Source organism: Dasypus novemcinctus, chromosome 17 (assembly GCF_030445035.2).
Source record: "Dasypus novemcinctus isolate mDasNov1 chromosome 17, mDasNov1.1.hap2, whole genome shotgun sequence".
Lineage (NCBI taxonomy): Eukaryota > Metazoa > Chordata > Mammalia > Cingulata > Dasypodidae > Dasypus > Dasypus novemcinctus.
Window position 1 is genome coordinate 73,873,383 of NC_080689.1, and position 23,147 is coordinate 73,896,529.

General features: G+C 39.5%; 1 protein-coding gene across 12 annotated transcripts in view; it reads left to right on the forward strand.

Annotated features, from left to right (window-relative positions):
- Nucleotides 1–23,147, forward strand: part of CTNNA2 (catenin alpha 2) — a 1,156,618-nt gene that overhangs the window by 892,846 nt on the left and 240,625 nt on the right. For all 12 annotated transcript variants that reach the window (XM_058278991.2, XM_058278987.1, XM_058278990.1 and 9 more), the window contains one exon: nt 19,721–19,873. In XM_058278991.2, the coding sequence (XP_058134974.1) occupies nt 19,721–19,873 (153 nt within the window). The remainder of the gene's footprint in view (nt 1–19,720; nt 19,874–23,147) is intronic.

Here is a 23,147-nt window from a genome sequence, read left to right on the forward strand (position 1 = left end):
AAAGTTCCAGGAAAGAAAGCCATAGAGGAGTTTTCAGGTTCATTATTTTCAGGCTTCCACCCAATAGATTGGCACCAACATCTTTGTGACCCAGTATGCACATAGGGGTTACTCTGTTCCCTCCAAAATATTGCCAGGGTACCACAAATGGAGAGCAGACTGGCTCTGTCCTGCAATGGGGAAGGGGTTGGGGCACCATGATCTTTTCCTACCATTTTAAAAACTGCATTTATTTTTCTTTTCCTCTTTTTTTTCTTTTTTGAAGTACTGAGGGTGGGGATTGAACACAGAATCTCCCATGTGGGAAGTAGGCACTCTACTGCTTAAGGCACATCTCCCAAAAGCTGCGTTTCCTTTGCTCAATACTGCCCAGTTACTGCAACCCTTTTATTGTTTCCTGGAGTTTTGAAGAAGATGGTTCTGCCAGTTTTTACTGATAGTTCAAAGATTCTGTAGGGGAATGGCACCCTGGAGTGCCTTATGTTGCCATCTTGGTTGACTGGAATTCGTCATCAGCTTTGTCTATCTAATCTCTAAGCAGAAGCCCCAAGCAACTCCTCACTTTAGCATTCCTTATACCCTACTCAGTCCTTCAGTCCCCTTGATTCTCCCACCCAAGTTTACTTAGTGTCTGTTCCTTCCTTTCTACTCCCATTGGCCTTCTTATTTGCCTTTGGCAAAAATTGTGGCCACTTCCTCATAAGGGGGCTCCCTGATACCAGCCTCCTTGCTTTCAGCTCACTGTAGCCAATGCAGTCTGATAAGCCAGGGATACATGCCTTTATGCCTTTGCACTGGCTGTTGCTTCTGCCTGGAATGCCCTTTCTTCTCACCCCCTGCCCGCCTCCTCCAGGAAAATTCACAATTTTTCCTACAGTGTCTAGCTTAAATGTCACCTTCCCTTCAGAACTTCAGAACTTCATCCAGAGTTAACAGGGTTTATCCAGAAGGCTTCTTGAGCTTTTATTATGCCTTTTTTTTTTTTTTGGCAACAGGTATGTTTAATTGTTAATGACTGTGCCCCTGTATTTCTTCAGTGCATATGCCAGTACTGCAGATAGAGTAAACCTGCCACAAACACAAGTTGAAAAAATGATGAATACCTTCTATGTAGCCGGCACACCTGGAAAATATCTTAATCATTGACTCTCCTCCATTCTTAACAAACAAGCCCCTGGTTCCATTGTTTTCAGGGACTAGATTTGCTAATCTGAAAAAATCAATTTATTCTAAAACAATGGTTATTTTCATTTTAAGAGAGGGCTTCTAAGCTTCGCCCAGTGGTTTCTATTTGCTGACCTGGCTTTAGAAGACTCAGCTCAAGAATCTGTTAAAACCCAGATTTATGGCTTCATCTTGGGAGATACTTGTATTTCATGTGCATGTGATGGTACCTTTAAATCTGAATCACAGCAAGCTTCACTGCTCCTCTCTGATGATTTTGCTGTTTGAATTCCACTGACTTTGATTTTGATAGTGGGAAGTCTCAGGCCTCATTGCAGTTCCTTGGGGGATGTATCTGATAATCTGTGAGGTCTTCCAACTCTTCTGCAACTCATTTAGCCTCTGCTAGACTTTTACACTGTGCAGAGATACTAACTGTTGCAAAGGATGGGGAATCTGCCCTTGAGGCTTCTCTCCCCACTGGCCAAGATTAGACAGGATGGGTTGATTGCTCATTGTGCCACACTGAATGGCTGGGAATTGGGCAGGAACTCCAGGCTTTGGCAAGAGCCTTGCTTTCCAGAGCAGGGTTGGGTCTAAGGCAAGTGAGGCACTTAGCCTCAGGCACAAGATTTTAGGGAACTCCTAAAAACTCAGCAGTCAAGACAAATAGTATTTTTGAAAATCAAAATCAATGCAAAAAAAAATCCATGATGAATCACACAGAAGCATTTAAGTAAAGACAGAATCTGTAAGAGAGCAATGCTGACCCATACTGAAGCCTAAAGAAAAAGAAGAAACGAGTTATACTGTTTCTATGTTTATTTAAAATGTTGCTATTTTGTTGACTATGGACTAACCTTGCTTTAGTCCTTCTTTAACTCCAGAATTGCTTATTAAAATCTTTACTGCACCTGTTCTACCAGAAAGTTCCATGCAAAAGTCTGAATGTCAGCTGTGTTTTTATCCTCCCTTTCCTCCCTACGGTAGTGGCAATAAGGCTGGCTTTTAAATTTTATGTGATGACACCTTGGACTCCAGATTAGAAAACTTATTTGAATTGTGGTGTCTTTTAAGTTGTCTTGCTCAGAAGGCATTCTTTCTTGATGTTTATCACAGTGACACAAGCTTTATGTGGCCCTCTGAAGTGCTTCAGAGAAATTGGAGAGCATTTTAATACGGCTGATTTACTCTTTCAGGTCTACAGTAATTTCCTTACTGCCTAATTATAAAGCTTGGTTTAATTTACTCTACACGTAATGTTTACTGATGCACATATGGTATCACATTTCAGGAAACTGTACCCAGAACAGGTATTTTTTTCAGGCCGGAGCATGGAAAATTTCCTTCCCATAGAGGGTAAAAAATGTGCTAAGGAACTTATTCAACTTGACAAAGAATGTTTCCCAATGAGAGGAAGAAAAATCTCACCTATCTTTAACTTGAGGAAGGAGGATACAATCTTTTTGAACACTTACTTTAAAAACTGAATGAAGATTGTGTGTATGAAGCTTTTTAGATACACACACACAAAATCCATGGTGTATGGAATCTGGAAGAAAAGGAGAGATAAAAAATAAAAAGAAATAGGGATAATAGTGCCCAGGCTTATTTTTCAACTGTCTTTGAAAAAAGATAATATGGAGTCACAGACTCTTAGAAGTGGAAGTGACCCCAAGGGCTTTTAGTCGAGGGTCCTCCCAGGGCAAGAGGTCTGACATCAGCATACTTAAGTTGCCCTCTCTCAGTCTGCATTAAAGATGGGCTTTCACCCCTCCCTCAGAAGCTTGTCCCATTACTAGACAATTTTGTTTGTAAGAAAACTGAGTTAAATATCAGTAGTTCGGTAATTATTCAACATTGATGTTGATTGTATACTGTGAACTAATATTTCCTTTCTACTTTGCCCAAGTTTAAGGTCCAAATAAAAGCTTCAGTAAAGAACTCTACTGAGTTCCAAAGACTTACAGATAATAACTACTATTGCCTAAGAAGCCATTTCTCAACAGTAAATTAACCTGCTTTTTTTAAAAAATAGATTTTTAATATTTTTTAAAGATACATAGATCATATGAAATGTTATATTAAAAAACATAAGAGAATCCCATATACCCTCACTCCCCACCCTCCCCACTTTTCCCACATCACCAAATTCTTTTATCAGTGTGGCACATTCATTGCATTTGATGAATACATTTTGGAGCACTGCTACACAGCATTGATTATAGTTTACATTGCAGTTTACACTCTCTCCCAGTATTCAACTAGGCCTAGTGCTGTAGGGTGCCTAAGAGTTATGTCCTGAGAGCCTTCATGTTGCTCAAATGTGGCCACTCTCTAAGCCAAACCCAGCATGTAAATGCATTACCCCCCAGCGTGGGACATGATTCCCAGGGATGAGCCTCCGTGGTGCTGAGGGATTACTACCAATCACCAGCTGGTGATGCAACTAGAAAAAGAGAATGAATAAAAGTAATAACAGTAAAGGCAAATGAGTTTATATGGCTAAGAGACTTCAAAGTGAGTTGGGAGGTTATAAGAGGGGTTGCACTTCTGCACATCTCAGCAGGATCTCAGAGACAGCCAAAGTAGATAAAACCCCAAGTAGCGGTGCTCCTGATGGCTACGGGGACACCCAGGTGCTACGGTCATGACTGATGGCTCTGGACGTCAGTGTCTTGCTTTTCTTAATAGTTCTGATTGCTAAGTCCAGTTAGATATATAGACAGAGACATTTATCCTCTTGTCACTCATGGAACTGAAATAACCAGCTCTCTTGATAATCTGACCCATTGCTTCTGTTTGTACTAGATGTGAAGGTCAGAAAAGCAAAAATGTCCATTGAAACTGACATTTATTTAGTGTCTATCTTTCCTTGACACTGTATCTACTATCCCTGAAACAAGTCTGCACAGGATATATTGTTACATCTCTATATTGTCTTTTTTTTTTTTAAGATTTATTTTATTTATTTCTCTCCCCTTCCCCCCCCCCCAGTTGTCTGTTCTTTGTGTCCATTTGCTGCGTGTTCTTTTTGTCTGCTTCTGCTGTTGTCAGCGGCACAGGAATCTGTCTCTTTATGTTACGTCATCTTGCTGTGTCAGCTCTCCTCGTGGGCGGTGCCATTCCTGGGCAGGCTGCACTTTATTTCACTCTGGGCAGCTTTCCTCACGGGGCACACTCCTTGCGCGTGGGGCTCCCCTACACAGGGGACACCCCTGCGTGGCACGGCACTCCTTGCACGCATCAGCGCTGCGCATGGGCCAGCTCCACATGGGTCAAGGAGGCCCGGGATTTGAACCACGGACCTCCCATATGGTAGACGGACACCCTACCTACTGGGCCAAGTCCGCTTCCCTATATTGTCTTTTTAAACAGTGTAAGATATTGAAGTTGAGACAGTTAGAGAACTCAAGTTGTCTGACTCTGAAACCTGTCCGTTTAATGACTGTAGTCATTAAAGTTGATTCACTTTGGTCTTAGGTTATAAGCTTTATTAACATTCCCTTAATGGGAAGAGCATAAGGTAAATATCAATGAATTACGAATCTTGAGTTTCTCATTAATAATCATAACAATAGGTTTCATAATTAATATAATAACTATTTTTCCTTCCTTAAACAGTCCATATCTAGATTTGTGTCTAGTCAATTAAAGAAATACTGTGAAAGGGATTTTGATCATTATTTTTCTAATTAATCATAGTGGATATAGTGAAGGACTATCATTTTAGGTGAGGGTATATCTGATTAAATTCAAATCAGGAGGCTGGCAGACATGCTTGGTATATTCATGAGACAGTGAATGGATTGTTCCCCAGTATTCCAGAATCAAAGGAGAACTATTTGTCAGGAGGACTTTGGTGATAAGAGGGGATTCTCTCTTTGATCCGATCATAAGTCCTTGGGTGATTAATCAGTGCCAACCCCATCTTCTCTCATTCCATATTTTCTTAGTTTTTTCCAGGGTGCTTTAATCCTGTTGACTGCTAAGGGCAGGATTTCTATACTTTTATATGATTCCTTCAATTTCTGCAAAGAGTCAGGTTGCCTGAAAATAGTTAGGGTCTTAAGTCACAACTGTGTAAAGGGGGACGGGGATTGAAAAACTGAAAAGCATCTTTGGGCAAAGTAAACTGGGAGGTCTGTGCAATTGCAAGTGGAAAGGGAGGGTCCTGCGTTGCAGAATTATAGAAAGAAGTCAGCGTTAATGAACCATGCCTGACTCTGAGCAGATTTCTCTCAGCCCTTTGAAATCAGTAGGCTTAGATCAATATGACCCTGAGGCTTTATCCATAGATGCCATGATAAGTAGTTGAAAGGGGATAACCTGTGACTGATCAGTTAGTCATTGTGTGTATATATCATCACAGCAACTAGCTTGCCTGGTGCTCTCTGTGCAGTCCATGGACAATGCCTTCAATACTTTTGCCAAAGTAAGGGGAAAAGTCAGTTTTGGGGGTCCTGTCCAGGTTAGAACAACTGTATTAAGTGGGATGGGCATCCCTACCGGATGATCTCTTAAAGCACAGAATATTTAGAGAAAGCCAGCCACTTCTGTTCTTAGGTTTTACCCCTCCTCTCCTTTCCTTGCCTCAAAGCTTCTCCTGCAAATGCAGGTACTTGGAGACCACTGGCATAACCTATGTTTTCCAACAGAGAAGCAAGGAAAGAGCAAGTCAACTCAATCAAATAATGCCAGTCAAACTTGCCATTCATGAACTCTTTAGAGGCCCACTCCAACCTTCTCCATTCTCCTCTTAAGTAGGGAGTTTGGAACACAGCAAATGCTCAGTTATAAGTAAGCTGTGACTGAATGGAACCTGAAATAGCCAGGGATTTGTAGTAGCAATTTATAGACAGAGTGACAGAGTCATAAGACTAAAAGCCACTAAGGAAACCATCGAGGACAAGGGTCAGTGAACTACTGCCCAGGGGCCAAATCAGCTTTCCACCTGTTTATGTAATTAAAGTTGTATCGGCTACTTTTGTGCTACAAGGACAGGGTTGAGTCACCATGGAAGAGACCAGCTGACCCACAAAGACGAAATTATTTACTATCTGGGTTTTTATAGGTAAAGGTTGCTGACCCTTGATTTAGAAGTAAGTCTAGCTTGAGAAAATACAAATGTGATGTAAAAGCCAAAAAAATTACAAATGTGATAATTCCCAGAAAGGCTGGGAGACCTTGAATCTGAATGCCTTTTGCCTTTCCTTTAAACAGCAACAGCACCCATTATTTCCTAGGATTTCCACAAACTTGGGAATGCGGAGTAATCATTGAATTTCTGATTGAAGTGAAGGCCCTCTGGGGAAAAATTCAGCAGCTGTTGGAAATGCAGTGTTGTGCAATAGTTAAAGACAGGAAGTAAAGCAGTATAGCATCTGGAGGCAGAACTCTGGAGAGAGAAGTTAGTTCCTCGGAATGCAATTATCCATAACTGGAGGACAGTAGAGTACATGGTGAATGTTTTTCTATTTCAGAAAGTGTGATGGGCTCTTTAATGACTACAAATGTTCAAAAGCTCAAAGGTGAGTTTATCAGTGACATCTACTCCAATAAGCAAGTGTCCATCTTTTCTTCTCCCTTCCTTAACAGCATCTTATTTCCCCAAATTATCCATCCTGTGCAAGTGAACTGAGCTATGACTCATCTGATACCTGGAGGATGAATCGATTCATTAAAAAAAAAAATTAATTAATTAACCCCCACCCCTCTCCCATTGTTTGTGCTTGTTGTCTTGCTCTCTGTTTCCATTTCCTGTGTGCTCTCTGTGTCTGCTCATCTTCTTTTTTAGAAGGCACTAGAAACTGAACCCAGGACCTCCCATGTAGAAGAGAGGTGTTCAATTGCTTGAGCCACCTAAGCTCCCTGCTTTGCTGTGTTGCTCATTGTCTTTCCTCTTTGTGTCTTCTTGTTGTGTCATCTTGTGTGTCAGCTCGCTGTGCCTGCCTGTGTGCGAACTCGATGTCTTGCTCATCTTCTCCAGGAGGCACTGGGAACTGAACCTGGGATCTCCCATGTGGTAGGTGGGAGCTCAGTTGCTTGATCCACATCTGCTTCCCTGAATTGATTAGTTTTAGCTAGGGTCCTCCCAGGAGCTTTTGCATTTCCAGTGAGGATTCTTCTAAAATTCACAGAACTTGTTCTGTAATGCATAATGGCAGGCCTTGGCGATGGAAAAATGGGGCTGAACAATTCTAACTGGTACAAATTCTATCATACCATGTAGGATTCACCCTGTTGGAAAGAAATAATGGTTTTAAAGAGTTCCTTTCTCTTGTATCTAGCTTCAAATTCTTTAACTGCACACTTACAGCTTCTGCTTTTAAACTGCCATCAAATCCATATAGTCAGTGATGTCTTCCCCAATTGCTAATTGTATGGGGATTAAATATTTTCTTTGGGCAGGCTTTCATAAGTTTCAAAGGATCCTTGCCAGGTTGTGCTTTTATTGTTATGAATGCAACTTTTGACTCTCTCTCTCACAGTTTGTGCCCATTTGATGTCAGATAATCAATGGCAGATGTTAGATACTCAGAAAAAAATATCCAGGCACCTATCTTAGATTCCCTTTTGTGGTAGACTAGGCAACCCATGGCTGGGGATGAGTGACTAGGTGTGGGATTGTGGGATGGAAAGAAAGGTAACCTTTCTTCATTTGGAAATTGTATACTTGAACAGCCAGGTCCATAAACAAATGGCGCTTAGATACAACAGCACTATTTTTGAAACCAGAAGATGCAACTCTCTAGTGCTTGCTCTGTGCAACCAGTTGGAGCCTCCCTTTCATCATCTACCCAGTATGGATAATGATGCTTGCCCTCCAAACTCCACGCTTCACCCCCACCATTCATTGTAAGGAAGGTCAAATGAAATAATGTCTAGGAAAGTTCTCTGCAGGCTATAAAAACAGGTCGTGTACAGGATTATTATTCAAGGCAATAATCAGCCTTGATTATTGAGTTGGTCTTGTAAATATGCAGAAGACTTAGTCTACTTTTTGCTGTGGGTTAAGGGATCTGAGTGAGTTAGCTACACTAGAAGTATCTTCCCCACCTTCACTCTTTTTTAAAATTTGTTTTTAGTTTTTCATTAGTTTTATTAGAGAAGTTGTAAGTTTATAGAACAATAATGCTTAAAATACAGGATTCCCCAATACTACCCTATTATTATCAACGACTTATATTATGTAGTACATGTTACAATTGATGAAATCACATGTTTATAAATATACTGTCAACTATAGTAAGTTTAGCTTTTTTGTTTGTGTTGTGTAGTTCCATGAATTCCTTTTAAAATTTTTATTCTAGTACCATATATAAAATTTTCACTCTTGCTACCTAAAATTAAAACTTTTTGAAACACCAAATCTTCTGGGTTAACAAACTAGATAATTGAAAGTTGGGTGTCCTGATAGAGGGGTGGAGAAATCCTGAGAGTCTTTAAGTTAGAAGTTTAAACCATGTGATGTGAAGCTAAAGCAATGTGACACCACCACGTTGGATTTTTTCCACAGTGTTCTTTAGTGCACCCTCAGAGTTAGCAGGAATACCTCATGCGCACCTTTAAGAAGCTTCATTTATGAGGCCAGCCATGCATGTAAGAGATCAAATTGATTACTTTATCTTTACTAGTAACTGGGAACTGAGACAGTGGAGGAGTTTTTCAGCATTAATGAGAGAAGATGGCTTGTCTTGTTTAACTCTTATCTCTGAGACTAAACACAGTGCTTGGTATACCAGGAGCTTCTCAAATGCTAGCGGAAGGAATAAATGAGTGAAAACCCATCCATGAGTAAAGAGTGTAAAGCAAGGGATAAAGTATTATTTCCTCCCTGAGTACTTCTTTTTACTCTTAAAATAAGGCCCTGTCTCTTTTGAGTGAATCTCATCAATATCTACCCCATTATATACTTTGTGCATTCATGGTCATTTCTTTTATTTGGCTTAACACTTAGACATCCTTAATAAAAGTATGGCATTTGAGTAGTTTATCATGATGGATCAATTGTTTCCCTTGAGATCAGAGAGGCATTCAAAGAGAAATTTTGAAGTGTACAATTGACAACAAATCATTAGGAGGCCGTTTTTTTCTGGTTTTTCAAGAATGAGTATCCATCCATTAAAAAGGAATTGCAGGAATGTCCTTTCACTGGGTAGATTTAAATTGGACACTCAACCTTCGACGCCTCATCCAGGTTTAAGCTTCTGCGATTCTAGCTGGCTGGAGAGACCCATTTTTTCCTTGTGCTTTCTTTTGCGGGGAACTATTCACATTCATCTAATGGCTGCAGTTTTCAGACTTTGTGTAAAACAATTCTGTAGCATCTATTTGAAGGTGGTTCAATTTACACCATACATTCCTCATGTCTCATCCCATCCACACACAAATTGTGTTCATTTTTGAGAGAGTAATTTTCCCCCTCAAGTTTTGAGGTTAAGCTGTTGTTATCCTTTCATCACCCTGCCCTCCCATGAAATAAGGAAGTGGGTTGAGTGGGTTGTTAGAATAGCTATGATCCATCAACTATGTTTCTTTTGGTTTCTGAAGAAAATGCAGTTATTTACATTGATGAATAGCCTTAATTGGGTAAAATAGACTGATAGTGCTGAGCTAATACCTTTAAATGTCTTGTCTTATGAAATTAATATTCCCTTGTCACACATACATTTAAACAGTTGGAAGAAAGCCTTGCGTTCTTGACTCCTGTCAGAGTTAACGAATGATTTTGTCAAGTCATTCCTTTCTGCCCCTGTTGATTGATAGCTAAATTTTGGTCTTTTAGCTTGTGTAAAAAGTGTTAACTATGCCTTTCAGCTTGTAGGCAAGGACGTTTAGACCATTCTGATAGTCACTTTACAGAGGAATTACACTGCCTGTTTACTGGAGGGGTCAAAAAATGTGCCCTCATTCATCTTGGAAACAAAACACAGGCCCCATGAGCTAATGAAGGCAGTATTTATGGGTCCCTGTGATTGCTGGATGACACCCAGTTCAAGCTGTCTCTGGTTCTGCCTGCTGAGGTCTCTCCCTGCCACTTTTAGATGTTCCTGTGCATATGGACTACATTATAGATAGAAATATTTAGGTTGAACATGGTTTGATCCTAGAACTCTCAAGACTAAAAATACAAACTGAAATGTTTGATTGTCATCTTACTAACCTGCCCCCACAGCTTTCAAAGATCTCTATAATAAGGCAGCTCTCTGTCTACCTCCACCATCACCTGGCCTGTGGAATTCCATATATATCCTAATTACCGTATCAAAGCATGGAAAGTAGATCTTATCATCTCTGCCTTCCTTAGCTCATGGGTCCTTCTCATGGTTCTTGGTTTGAATTAGAGTCAGAATTCTGAGAAACACACTTTATTGAATATTCCAAGTTTTACCATTCTAAGATACTTTGGCCAGTGAGTTATAATGCGATGGCTGTGTAAGAACAAGCATAATTTGTCAATACATTTTTGTGGCAGGCATCTCATGAACCATGAGTCCTTCACTTTTTCTAGCCTCTTATAGCCCCGGGAAGTCACAGAGTCTCACAGTGAGTACTTAGCAGTTCCCTTTCAGCCCAGCACCACCTCTGCCTTCGGTGGTATCACTGATTCTCTCTTGGGGTGTCCATCTGTCATTGGGTCTATTCTTCTATCCTCTCTACTGGGTTTTTCTTCTTTTTGACCCTATTGCCCCAGGGGTGGTGGGTGGGGCAGCTTCTAGAATCCTTTTTGTGGTACCACACTCACCATGCAAGCTGGACCATGCAAGCGACTGGAACTTTGTGCACCATCACCATCACACCATTGCCTTTGCCAATAATGTACGGAAAGGTGGCAGAGTAGCCATACTCTGTTTAAGTTTACTACTAATTTAGGTCTGGTCTGGGGCCAGACAATTTGGTTTTAAACCCTGCCCTGGCACTTATTAGCTATGTTAGCATGTGACTTCATTCTGTTGCCTCAATTTTCTCATCTGGAAAATAGGGAAAATGGTATCCAGCTCTTTAGGTAAATAAATGAGTTATTCTAAGTAAAAGTGTTTAGAAGAGTGTCTGGCACATAGTAAGCACTCAGTGAAGTTTATTGATATGAAATATTAATTTTCTCCAATCCTTTCCTGTGCTCCTTGCCACCTCTCTCCATGCACTACTACTGTAGCCCATTTTTCCTTCTGCATAGACCCTCTATTCCTCCAATCCCTCTTTCACTTGCTCTTGCTGCAGCACATGTGGTGTCCATTTTTTGCTAACATTTCTACTAGCACCACGTCAAGCTACTGCACCTGCTGGACTGAGGCCATCTGGAGATGCACAATAATTCCAGCACTACCTGGGACCCTGAGGCAACCTTTCAATGTCTCTTCCCATGCAGGCAATTGCCTTTGTATGTCTTGGAGAGACAAGGAGACCTTGGCACACACCTGTGTGTGATGGGGCAGAAAATGAAAGTAGCAGGAGCCCACCACCTGCTATTCTCCTTCAGGATGGACATCCATACACCAATCAACCCTTCCCTGTCTTAGATGCCAAGATTTGTGTCTTTGTTAGAGTTTTTTAACTAAAGCACTTGTTAAGCTATAAATATAAGAAATTGTAACTGTAATATATTAAAACTTGTTCCATGGCTGTAAAATGGAACATGTGAAGCAGATTGCGTTTAATTCTGTGACTTAGACCAAATAACTGAATAGGATTATCATCAAACTGGTTAACTGATGGATCAGGGAGCTATTTTCAGGCTCTCTCCCACCCCCAAAAATGAGTCTAGTTATATATATATATATAAAATTGTATCACTTATCTATTGTTGCAGTGGTGCAGTGTGCCAAACACAATTTCTCAGTGGCATACTTGTATTTGTTTCCCACTAGTCTGGGACGGTGGCTGGGTTCTTTTCTGTGTCTGGGGTGGGTTGCTCCTGATTGATCTAGGATGGCCTTGACAAGGACAACTGGAATGACTGGATACTATTAAACATGTTTGCTATGCTCTTCCTGGGACCAGTGATCTTGCCTGAGCATGTCCCTCTCATGGCGATAGTAGAGAGCACAGCTGACAAGCCCAGTGGTAAAAGGCCTTTGAAGCTTTGCTTGCATAATGGTGGTGAGGATCCATTGGCCTTATGCTTGCCTCATGGCCAAGCCCAGGTTCAGAGAGGGAGGGCACTAGAGAGTTATATAACACCAGATATCGTTTCAAGGAGGCATGAAGAATGGGGCCTTTTGTGCATTAAATCTACTTTAATTATCTAAGTTGGCATCAGTACTTCTTGTTCCATCAGGGTGACATCTTACTTTTATCAGGACTCTTGAAGGAAATATCTAGAGGACAAGACCTTTCTGGCTGAACTTCACCACCAAGAGTTTTCTACTGAGACCATGCAAAGAGGTGTCGCTAACGATGACAGTTCTGCTTTTAATAGATTCAGTAGAGCCTGGATTTGGGTAGGTCAGGGGGAGAGGTAGAGTATGGACTGTGAACTGTTCATTTGTTGAAAGTAATTAGTTCTACCAAGGAATCCCAATTAAATCCCCATTAAAGTGATTTTGCTTCATGGAAGATCGTAGGTGTCATTAGGATAATGGACAGAATGACCGATGAATTTTGTGCTCCTCTTAAAAAAGAAACTAAACTAAACTAGTGATCATTCTCAAAGTGCCTTTTCCTGGGCTTCACAAATGTGCCTTTGCTCCTCCTCACCTACCCCCACACCCAGCCCAGACGATGAGCAGTTGGGTTGTTATCAGTGGTATCTGGGCATCCACAGCCTCTTTGCTTATTAACGTGGCTTTGAGTGGATTATTGCACTGACTGATTACTGTAATTGACCTTCAGACTGGTTAAAAGTTGTCTGACTTAATGAGGCTCAGTTCTTGTTGAGCCCTCTAGGCCAGATGGCTCCTGGCCCAGTCACTTTGTTGCTGTGATTTTTCATTTTTAATAACAATTAAACTCCAAAGCTTAAGGAAATATGGCAAAATATGTCAGCATTCCTAAAGAACTTGAAGCAGCTGTATTGATGGGAAGACTTAAGCCTTCGTATTTTTGAGCCCATTTAAAAGTGCCCCCTTCCCTGATCTAGTCCTTATTTGGTATGTTTTACATCACAGTAGTGAAGAAGTTAATACTGTTATTCTTAGCAGGGTTTTTTCGCAACATCTGTCTAAACAATAAGACAGATGTTAAATGGTCAGACATTTGCTAAATATCATCAGCCCAGGCTAGACTTCTTGGGTGTTTACTTTTAGTTTCTGAAAGTTAAGATGGCACTTTGGGTTGTTCAGACAATAAAACTTTAACTATAGGGGAAGTTTGGTGAAATGAAAATCTTTCATCTTTCAGGAAAAATAATAGGGTTGATTAGTAGCAGTTCTTTGGAGCACTGCCATGAGGATTATAAAGTGGTATTCCAGCTTAGCATAAAAGAATACTGTGATGGATTAATCATGTCTGGCATGGGCGTGTAAAGGAAGTGTTGTAGCAAACTTGCCAACCCTGGCCAGTTCATGTTTCTAGTATTGTTCCTATGAATAACCCCTCACCCATTAGTTATTTCCTCTAAATGTGTCTCTGTCTATTCCACTTTCCATCCGTGCTTGAGTCACTGAATTAGTGCTCTTCCAGGTTTATTTGTGCTCACTGTCTGCTCTCTGTGTCCATTCACTGTGTGTTCTTCTGTATCTGCTTGTTGTTTATCTTCTTGTCTTTCTTTTTGGGAGGCACTGGAAACTGATCCTGGGACCTCTGGTGTGGGAGAGAAGCACTCAATTGCTTGAGTCACCTCATCTTCCTGCTGCGTCTCACTGTGTCTCCTCTTGTCTCCCTTTGTTGCATCATCTTTCTGCAGCAGCTTTCTGCAGCACGGGCCCCCAGCTCTCCACTGCACGGGCCAGCTTGCCTTCACCAGTAGTCCCTGGGAATGGAACCCAGGGCCTCCCATACGGTAGATGGGCACCCAATCACTTGAGCCACATTTGTTTTCCCCAGGTTTATTCTTGATTGTTCATATGTTTGTTTGGATCAGCATCTGACTTCCTTCTCTTCGTTTGGAGAAATTACCCTATCTATGAATCTCAGTATTTGAAACTAATGGCCTTCCACATTTGCTTCTGGCATTCTTATGACTAGGTAGGGGCAGCACATGACTCAGATTTGAATCTGTATTTCACCCAGAAAAACATCAGGCCCATCTCCTAAGACTTTGAATCCAAAACTCATGGCATAAAGACTCAGTGCTTCCTTTCTGTGAACTAATGAGCAGGTAGCTTTTCTGCTTAACTCAGTCAAGATTGATTTCTGTTGGTTAATAATAAGAACTTGATTGATATGATAGATCTTCTAGGATAGGGCTTCTCAAACTTTAACCTGCAGAGGAATCACCTGGAAGTTTTGTTAAATTAAGATTCTGATTAAAATGGGGATTTGGGGTCAGGCCTTGAGTTTGCATTTGTAGCAAGCTTCTAGAAAGCATCTAGGGAACTAAAGGCAGGCTAAAAGAAAGCAGAGTTGTCAAAAAAGAAAAAAGGAGTCTGTTTTGGGGTGTTGTAGTTAAATAAGGGTAGGCTAATTACTGTAACGAGTACATCAGAAAATGTGCAAAGGTTTCGCCACATATGCAAAGGTTTCGCCACAATAGAGTTGTATTTCTTGGTCAGGGTCAGGTAATAGTAGTAGGTGGGGGATGGGACACTGGGAAGCTCTCCTCTGTGCCTTTAGGGGCCAAGGGATGATGGATGAGGTGGTGTTTTAGCTTCCTGGGCTGCTAAGCAAATACCATGAAATGGTTTGGCTTAAACAATGGGAATATATTCACTTATTGGTTGAGGTTAGAAAAAAGTCCAAATCACGGTATCCTTAAGGCGATACTTTCTCCCAGAAGATTTGCATTCGGCCGGGGACCCTTGATTCCTCTGTCACATTGCAAGGTACATGGTGGCATGTCCTAGTCTCTCCCTTCTCTTTCAGATTTTGTTGATTTCTTGCTTCTTGTGGCTTTCCCTCTTTGTCTAATTTCATTCCTTTATAACACAGCCCGATTGAGGTGGGGCACACTTTAACAGAAGTGTATCATCAAAAGTTTCTCCTTACAATGGGTTTGCACCCGCAGGAATGGATTAACTTTAAGAACATGTTTTTCTGGGGTACATACAGTGTCATGCCGCCACAGGTGGTTTGCCATCTTCAATTTATGACTTCCTGGGTCACCCTGGAGGTTATCTGTATTCCTTCCAGAGGGAATTGAAAAAGAATGTGAAGAAATACATATGAGAAATGCTTGTGTATGTGTTTTTTTTAACTTTTCTATGACAAAATGAAACAGGAAGATAGAAGACCACTCACAATGAAGATAGAGCTTGTTGAATTATTATTATACAAATGCCCTTGGTACCACTATCTAGGTCAAGAAATAGAATTCCACCCACTTCCCTAGAATCCCCTCCATAGATTCCCTCCCTCCATTCAAAGTAATAATTATCCAGATTTTTATAGTTCTTTATGTTTCTTTGGGATTTTATCACCTAAGTACCCACCTTTAGAGTTTAGTTTCACTGGTTGGGACTATGGCTTTCACATTTCTCTTAATCTACTGGTTCTTCTCCCGTCCTTGCTTTTGCTTCTAACCCATCTGCTTGTGTATAATCCATCATTTGAAGAACCTGAGCACCTTGACCTGCCAATTCTCCACAGTATGGAATTTACTGATTGGAGGTTTGTTGTGCAGTTCTGTATGTTTTTCTCTTCTCTATATTTCCTGCAAATCACCAGTGCAATCTAAAGTCTCTATCAGTTTCATGTTTGATCCCTTTTGCAAGATTTTATCTGGGGTTGCGCTGTTATATCAGAAGGTATGTAATGCCTGTCTATTTTTTATGATGCCGTCAACCACAGATGCAAATTGTCTAGACTTACTCATTAAAGGTTAAGAAATGGTAATATTCTGTAATATTTTTTATCATTTTGTTTTCACTTGCTAACTGGAATAATTTTATAAACAGCCACTTCCCCTGTTATCCAAAATTCCATTTCACATAGGAAAGGCATGATAAATTCTTCATTCTTTAAAGATAAAGAATTGGTTGCCAAAGTGACCATTAGTGTTTTCTCCTTTTAGTCATTAAAAATCATGATTTAAATGTATTTGATATGTTTCAATCCATTGAAATGTTTATCCTTCATGAAGTTCTAATTGTCTAATCTTTGTCCAGTAGGGGACTTCTGAGTTGTTTTCACATGACTCCAGTAGTTTTTGATAACTCTTTGCTATATGATATGACAAGATTTTTCAGTCTTAATTTTTATATTTCCAGCCTCAGAGTAACTGCAATCAACTGTTCTTCTAAGAAACCCTAGTTTATTTTAGTGGAGAATTGTCTTTAAGATGTTTATTGCCACTGGGTTGGGCATTGTTTTCAGGACTTTTCATTGCATGGAAATGGGAAATTGTGAGTGTGCGTGTGAGTTTACATATGTTTTCAGTCTGAAATCTTTTAATTTCATTTTGATATTCCTAATTCAGATCAGAATTATAGGGGCTTTTCTTAACCTCTTTTATATAACATCCTTCTCTTATACTGATATTCCTGCTTATCAAGGTCACAGGATATGGTAGTATTAAAATTTCATAATTAATAATTTGCTTTATTATACCTATACTTTAAAAATAACAATATTCATACCACCACTACTAAATTAAAATTATATAAAATTTAAAATTATTTTTGCATATTCCATCCCTTTTCTACTTTCATTTTTATGTTACTGTACCATGTTTTCATTATCAAAACATACAACCATTTCATATTATACTTTCTCCCATTTAATCATTATTTATTCTTGGTACTAAAATTAGTATACACTTAATGTTTACTGTTAGTATTTATGTTGATGTATTTATAATTATTTTGATTATTGAACCTCATTCTTTAATAGATTGTCCAAGAAACTTTCGTGGAAATATTATTTTCTGAGTTCTTGCATGTTGATCTGATTTTGACAATGCCTTATATACTTGAAAATCACTTTAGCTGGATATAAACACCTTAGCTAACATTTTTTTCCTTCATGCCTTAGTTACTTCATTTTCTTCTAGCATAACACTCCACTGTTGAAAGTGTCTGAACAATTGAGTTAGTAGTTAGAATTAGAAGAGTTAAAAGTGCCTGGACAGAACTTTTTTAGGAGCAATGCTTCTATAACTTGTTGTGCTGCCCTTTTCTGTTATTTTATTTTTTTTTGAATTTTAACTAAAGCTATTTTTTTTAAAAAGAAAAGTCTGATGAGAATCTAACTTTCTTCTGTAAATCATTTGCTCTATTTGCGTAAATATTTTCCTTAAAATCTAGTAGTTTGGCTAGAATATGTCTTGTTTAACAGTTATTGGTCAGTTTCTCAGGTACATGACATACTCTTTCAGAATGTAATTTTATATACAAATGTATACATGCGTGTACCTATTTGGAAAAGTTTTCGTGAATTACAATTTTTAGTATTTGTTCTGTTTTCTTGCTGTGATTTTTTTTCTTCAGGGACCCCAGGTAGCTATATATTGACTTTTCTTTGCCTAGCAGCAATATTTGTCACTGTTTCTCAAATCCTTTCATGTATCTTTTTATTGTTTCTTTTTAATACTAATTTTTCCCTTCTTTTCTGCTTTTATTGCTAAGGTATTTATTGCTGTGTTTATTCACTCTTGTTTAGTGTTCTTTTTCAAAATATTCTTTTATTTATAATTATTTTTGTTAATTCATTCCTAATTTATGCTGTTCTTTCATATCTTATGCCACTTTCTTAGTGTTTTTGATTTATTTGAAATAGCAGGTAATAGTTTTGCTCTCCTTTAAAGGCATATCCTTCTGGAAGCTTTCAGTGAGTTCAGGGATGATACTCTTTTTCTAATTCTTAATTTTTAAATGTTAGCTCTAGATGACATGTGACTGCAATGATTTTTAGTTGCTCAATTCTATGTGAAATTATTCTTGCTGAAAGTTTAGAAGGGGGCTTGGCCCACATAGCTTTTCTACCTTCACAGATCTTTCACTTCTGCTATTTTTGTATGGTGTGAAAAAATATGGTGGCTTGATTTTGAGATAGTCTGGCCTCTGCTCATGTCTCCCATTTCACCCGGAAGTTCTCTTTCTTTGATCTCTGGTTGTCCCTATTCTACTCAATTTCGATTGCACTCCTAGTGGCTTTTCCTCAGTGGGGTCCTGTCCTGGAGGATAGCAGTGTTAGGTCAGTTTAAAATGATACCTGTACCATCCCCTTTGTAACTTCATACTGTGGGTTCTGCCACTTACTATCTTATGATCGCAGGCAAGCTATTTATCTTTTCTGAGCCCTAGATTCTATGTTTTAAAAACTGGAATAAAAATAGTCCCTGACTTGTAGTGCCGCTGTAGAGGTCAATTGTTATATATTACATGAATATCTTAATTGCATATCTGGTACATTTTTGTATCTAGAACATGTGAACTTATCAATAACCAACATAATTCCCAGACAATAATTTATTACTTATTGTCAAATGAGTAACTAGGTAATTTATGAAATTATCATAGAATTAATTATATTTTGTACGGTGAAATGTCAAACCCAATTTAGATCAAGCCAAACTAAATTATTTGTGAATACATATGTACTTTATGGCAATTAGTATAAAAAGGAACTGAGATGTGTTTACATGTTTCCTCTTGTGATGCATAGGAAATGTGTGTGTATCTCCCTATCAAAAGTTTTGCCTCAATACTACTGTATGAGTATATTTGTTTAGAAAATACACAGATTGTTCCCATCTTCTTTTGTGTCTATTTATATTTGGGGTGTTTTCTCTGTGTATATGGTCAGACAACTATAAACAAAGCAGCCCTGAGGTGATTGTTCACGGACAGTTCCAGCTCTTTTTCATGTAGCTGTCCTTATTTCAACAATGTGGGAATGATGCGTAATTCTACAGTTAGGGATTTGGGTCTGTTCAATCTTACTCACGTTGAAGAGTCATTGTTAGTACTTTTTTTCTGGAGCAAAGCAACTATAAGTTCACAGCACCTGGACCGATTTTTTTTTTTTTTCGACAGAAACATTTTTGAGACTTACAGCTTTGATGATGTCACCTCCACTGGGTAGAAACAGTGGGTCTAGGAAGAGCAGGAGACTGCAAAGTGATCAAGATTTAGGGACGGCTTCAAGGCCTCGCTTTCCATCCAGAATTTTCCCCACTTGCTAGCTGATGTCTAAAATTCTCCTTTTATTAGGAATTCAAGTCCTTGAACTGTATCAGGATTCAAAACCTCGTGCAGACGGACATTTGGGCCAATAAAAGATGAGAGGCTACCTTTGATTGGGAGAATGTATATTGTATCGAGCTACAAGCCATGCGCCCCCTTTTTAATGTTTGTTTGTTTGCACTCTTGATGTGATAACTACTGGGAAAATTACCAGAGAGTTGTAAAATCATTTTCATGAGTAATGACAAGTGGTCAATAATTTAGAAAAAAAATATATTGACAATTCTTTTAGACCTTAATGGCATGTTTTGTTTTGTTTTGTTTTTCCATAGCTTCGGAAGGCAGTGATGGATCACATATCTGACTCTTTCTTGGAAACCAATGTCCCTTTGCTAGTTCTCATTGAGGCCGCAAAGAGTGGGAATGAAAAAGAAGTGAAAGAATATGCCCAGGTTTTCCGTGAACATGCCAACAAACTGGTGGAGGTAAGTCATTAGAGGCTTGAAACTAGTACTTGTTAACAGATGTAATATCTACATATGGCTCTTGGATTTCCACAGACATTTATTCTACTTCTTTTCCTGGAGAAATGAAGTCCTGGATTCTTTCTTCCCTTTACTTTCTGATTATTCCACCCCTTGAAAAGGAAACAGGTTCTCTCTCTATCCCACTGCTCTAAACATGTTCTGGAAATTGCTCATTTTAGTTAATAATAGGCATAAGCAGAAACTGGAGAAAAGGATAGACACTCTAACATGCTGAATTCCAGCTTTGATTTGAATGAACAGAATTAAAACTGCTGAATGGACATCAAGGACAACATTTTTCTTCCTCACTTCCCCCCTACAACGACGACCACCACCACCTAAGCCCAGATTAGTTGCCCATTCTATCAATTTAATCCCACTTTCCACAAAGAGATGTTAGCATTTCTGGTTGAAGGATCTTGGGAGCAGTAGTAGAAGTGTAAATTTGGGGTCATAAGTATATTTTAAGGGTTAAAGAAACCTGTGGGCATTGCTTTAGAAATACAAAATTGTACTGTGAAATCTTGAAAAAAAAAGCCCTGTAAAAGGGAAACAAAGGAAAAGTGAGATGATATCTAGGCTGCCTAAATCTGGGAGTTGAAAACCATTGGCTTGGCAAAGGTAGAATTGGTGATGTGGGACCACTTAGAAAACAGAGATGTAAAACAGGAAATGTGCATGCTAGCAAAGCAAGCCCAGGAGGGACAGGGATCCTGGCAAATCCAGAGTATGGTTATCAGGGCCAGGGTGTGACTTTTGAAAGATCTGCATACTGAAAACAACAACAACCAAAATCTGTTGCATGCCCACTTAATTCGAATAAAATAAAACTTGCTAAAAAATGACAGGCAGTTTATATGCAAGCTAAAAGTACAATGGGTTCTGTTGGCTTATCTCTCAATGGCAAAATTAAAATCTGAATAAGTTTGTCAAATGTGAATTCTCTTATTTCATGGAGGGCTGATGGGAAGGTGTTCCTATTGAGCTGTGTCCCAAGCACCTGCATAGGTTTGTTTTTTTTAAGATTTATTTGCTATTTATTTCTCTCCCCTTCCCCCCTCCCCAGTTGTCTGATTTCTGTGTCCATCTGCTCTGTGTTCTTCTGTGCCCACTTGTATTCGTGTCAGCGGCACCTGGAATCTGTGTCTTGTTTTGTTGTGTCATCTTGCTCCCTCAGCTCTCTGTGTGTGCAGCGCCACTCCCGGGCAGGCTGCACTTTTTTCATGCTGGGTGGTTCTCCTTACGGGGCGTACTCCTTGTGTGTGGAAGCGTGGGACTCCCCTATGCGGGGGACATCTCTGCGTGGCAGGGCACTCCTTGCGCGCATCACTGCACGTGGGCCAGTTCATCACACGGGTCAGGAGGTCCTGGGTTTGAACCTTGGACCTCCCATGTGGTAGGCAGACACCCTAACGGTTGGGCCAAATCTGCTTCCCCTGTGTAGTTTTGTTCCTTGGTTAATCCAGCTCTGGTGGCACCTGTGGGGCTGAAGACACCTTGCCAGCAGAATGTTCTGCCTCAAACCCAGAGGGAGCTCCAAATACTCTAGGGCTTGGTCAGAACCTTCACCCATGACTGAAGGCTGAGTGTGTGCAGCCAAGGCCATGGTAATATAACCCCTGAACTTTCAACTGTAACCCCGGTGCCCATAGCTAAAATAAGGTCGTAAGTTACTATCAGAACAACTAGGAGGCAATCCCTCCTCAACGCTCATATTTCACCAACGTATCTGGAGAGTTCACTGGACCATTGAGGAATCTAGAGGCTTTCCAAGGCTGACTTTCCGTGTTTGAGACTTGTGTCTATTAAAAAAGAAGGAGCAGGAGAAGATAGAGGAGGAGGGAGGAGGAGGAAGGTGAAGAGAAATAATGCTGAATGAGTGAGGCAGGAGTTTTACATATTCACATGCAATAAAATACTAGTATTATCAGAGAAGTTGACTTCTCCATGTATATAATTTCAGTATTCACGAGATCCTTGCAGAACTTAAAGGAAACATCAATTAATGGTGTGCCAGAGACATTGTGGGCCAAGAAAGGGATATGAATTCATAGTTACATGATAATCACCTCCTACTTTCTATCCTGTCAGTGTATGTCATTCTGCGCGTAGTCTGTGTGGTGATACTAACTGAAGTTCAAACTTGAGGCTACAAGTAAATGTAAGGCCCGGGTCAAGTGGCCCTCTTGCCTACATATTCTCCTTGTTTCTGTAATAAACTCTGGATACACCCGCATTTCTTCCATCTTTTCCTTCACCTGCAGTGAAACCAGCCACTATGGGCGATTGAAACAACAAGCTCAGTAACTCTGGTTTAACGTATGGTTCTTTGTCTCACTTTTTAAAAATGGATAATCGCATCATTGATTTTTATCCACATCATTGATTTTCAGCATTTCATATTTTTTTTAATATATAAATTTAAGGCTATAAATGTCTCTCTAAGCTATGTTCAAGTCTGGTTATTTTCTACTGACCTAATTTCCAACTCACGAATCTTCCATCTGTGTCCAATATGCCTGAAACATATCTACAGAGTTCAATTTTTCAAATAATACAATTTTTCTAGAATTTACAGGTGTTTCTTTTTTAAATAGATTCTAATTCTCTAGTGAAATTCATAATCAGACCATCCTTATTTTTAAATATATATTCTCCATAGTTATTTTTAAAGTCCAAGTATAAGCTCTTCAACTTTGTACCTGTCTTGTGGTTTCCCCATGGAGGGCATGGTCCCACCCAAATTTGGTTTGAATGTTGAGACTGATGAAGCCATACATGAAATAAGAGTGTAGGCAAAGTTTTATTACTCACATAATAGGATTTTGGGGGGAAAGCCAGGTAAGGCACCCAAATAGGCCCACAATGGTTTGTGTAAAGAGGGACAAGTGGCTTTGGTTTGGTGATTCCCTGGTTTAAATTTCTTCACCAGTGCAAAAGATGGAAAATGTGTGCTTTCTTATTAGTTTGCCCTGATATGGACAAAAGGGAAAAGAGAAGGATGGGGCTTGAAAATCATCAGTGGTCAGACATCTAAAATGAACTCAAACTCTTTTTTTATCTGTAATTCTTGACTAATGACTGGAATATTTGGCTGATGTTTGACTAATGATTGGAAATTAATTGAATTTGAGCATGATTAAGTCATTATGGTGCTCTAGGAGAACTTCAAAATGAAATGAGATTCTTTATTATTAATTTATATTTATTAATTTATTAATTTTTATTTTTT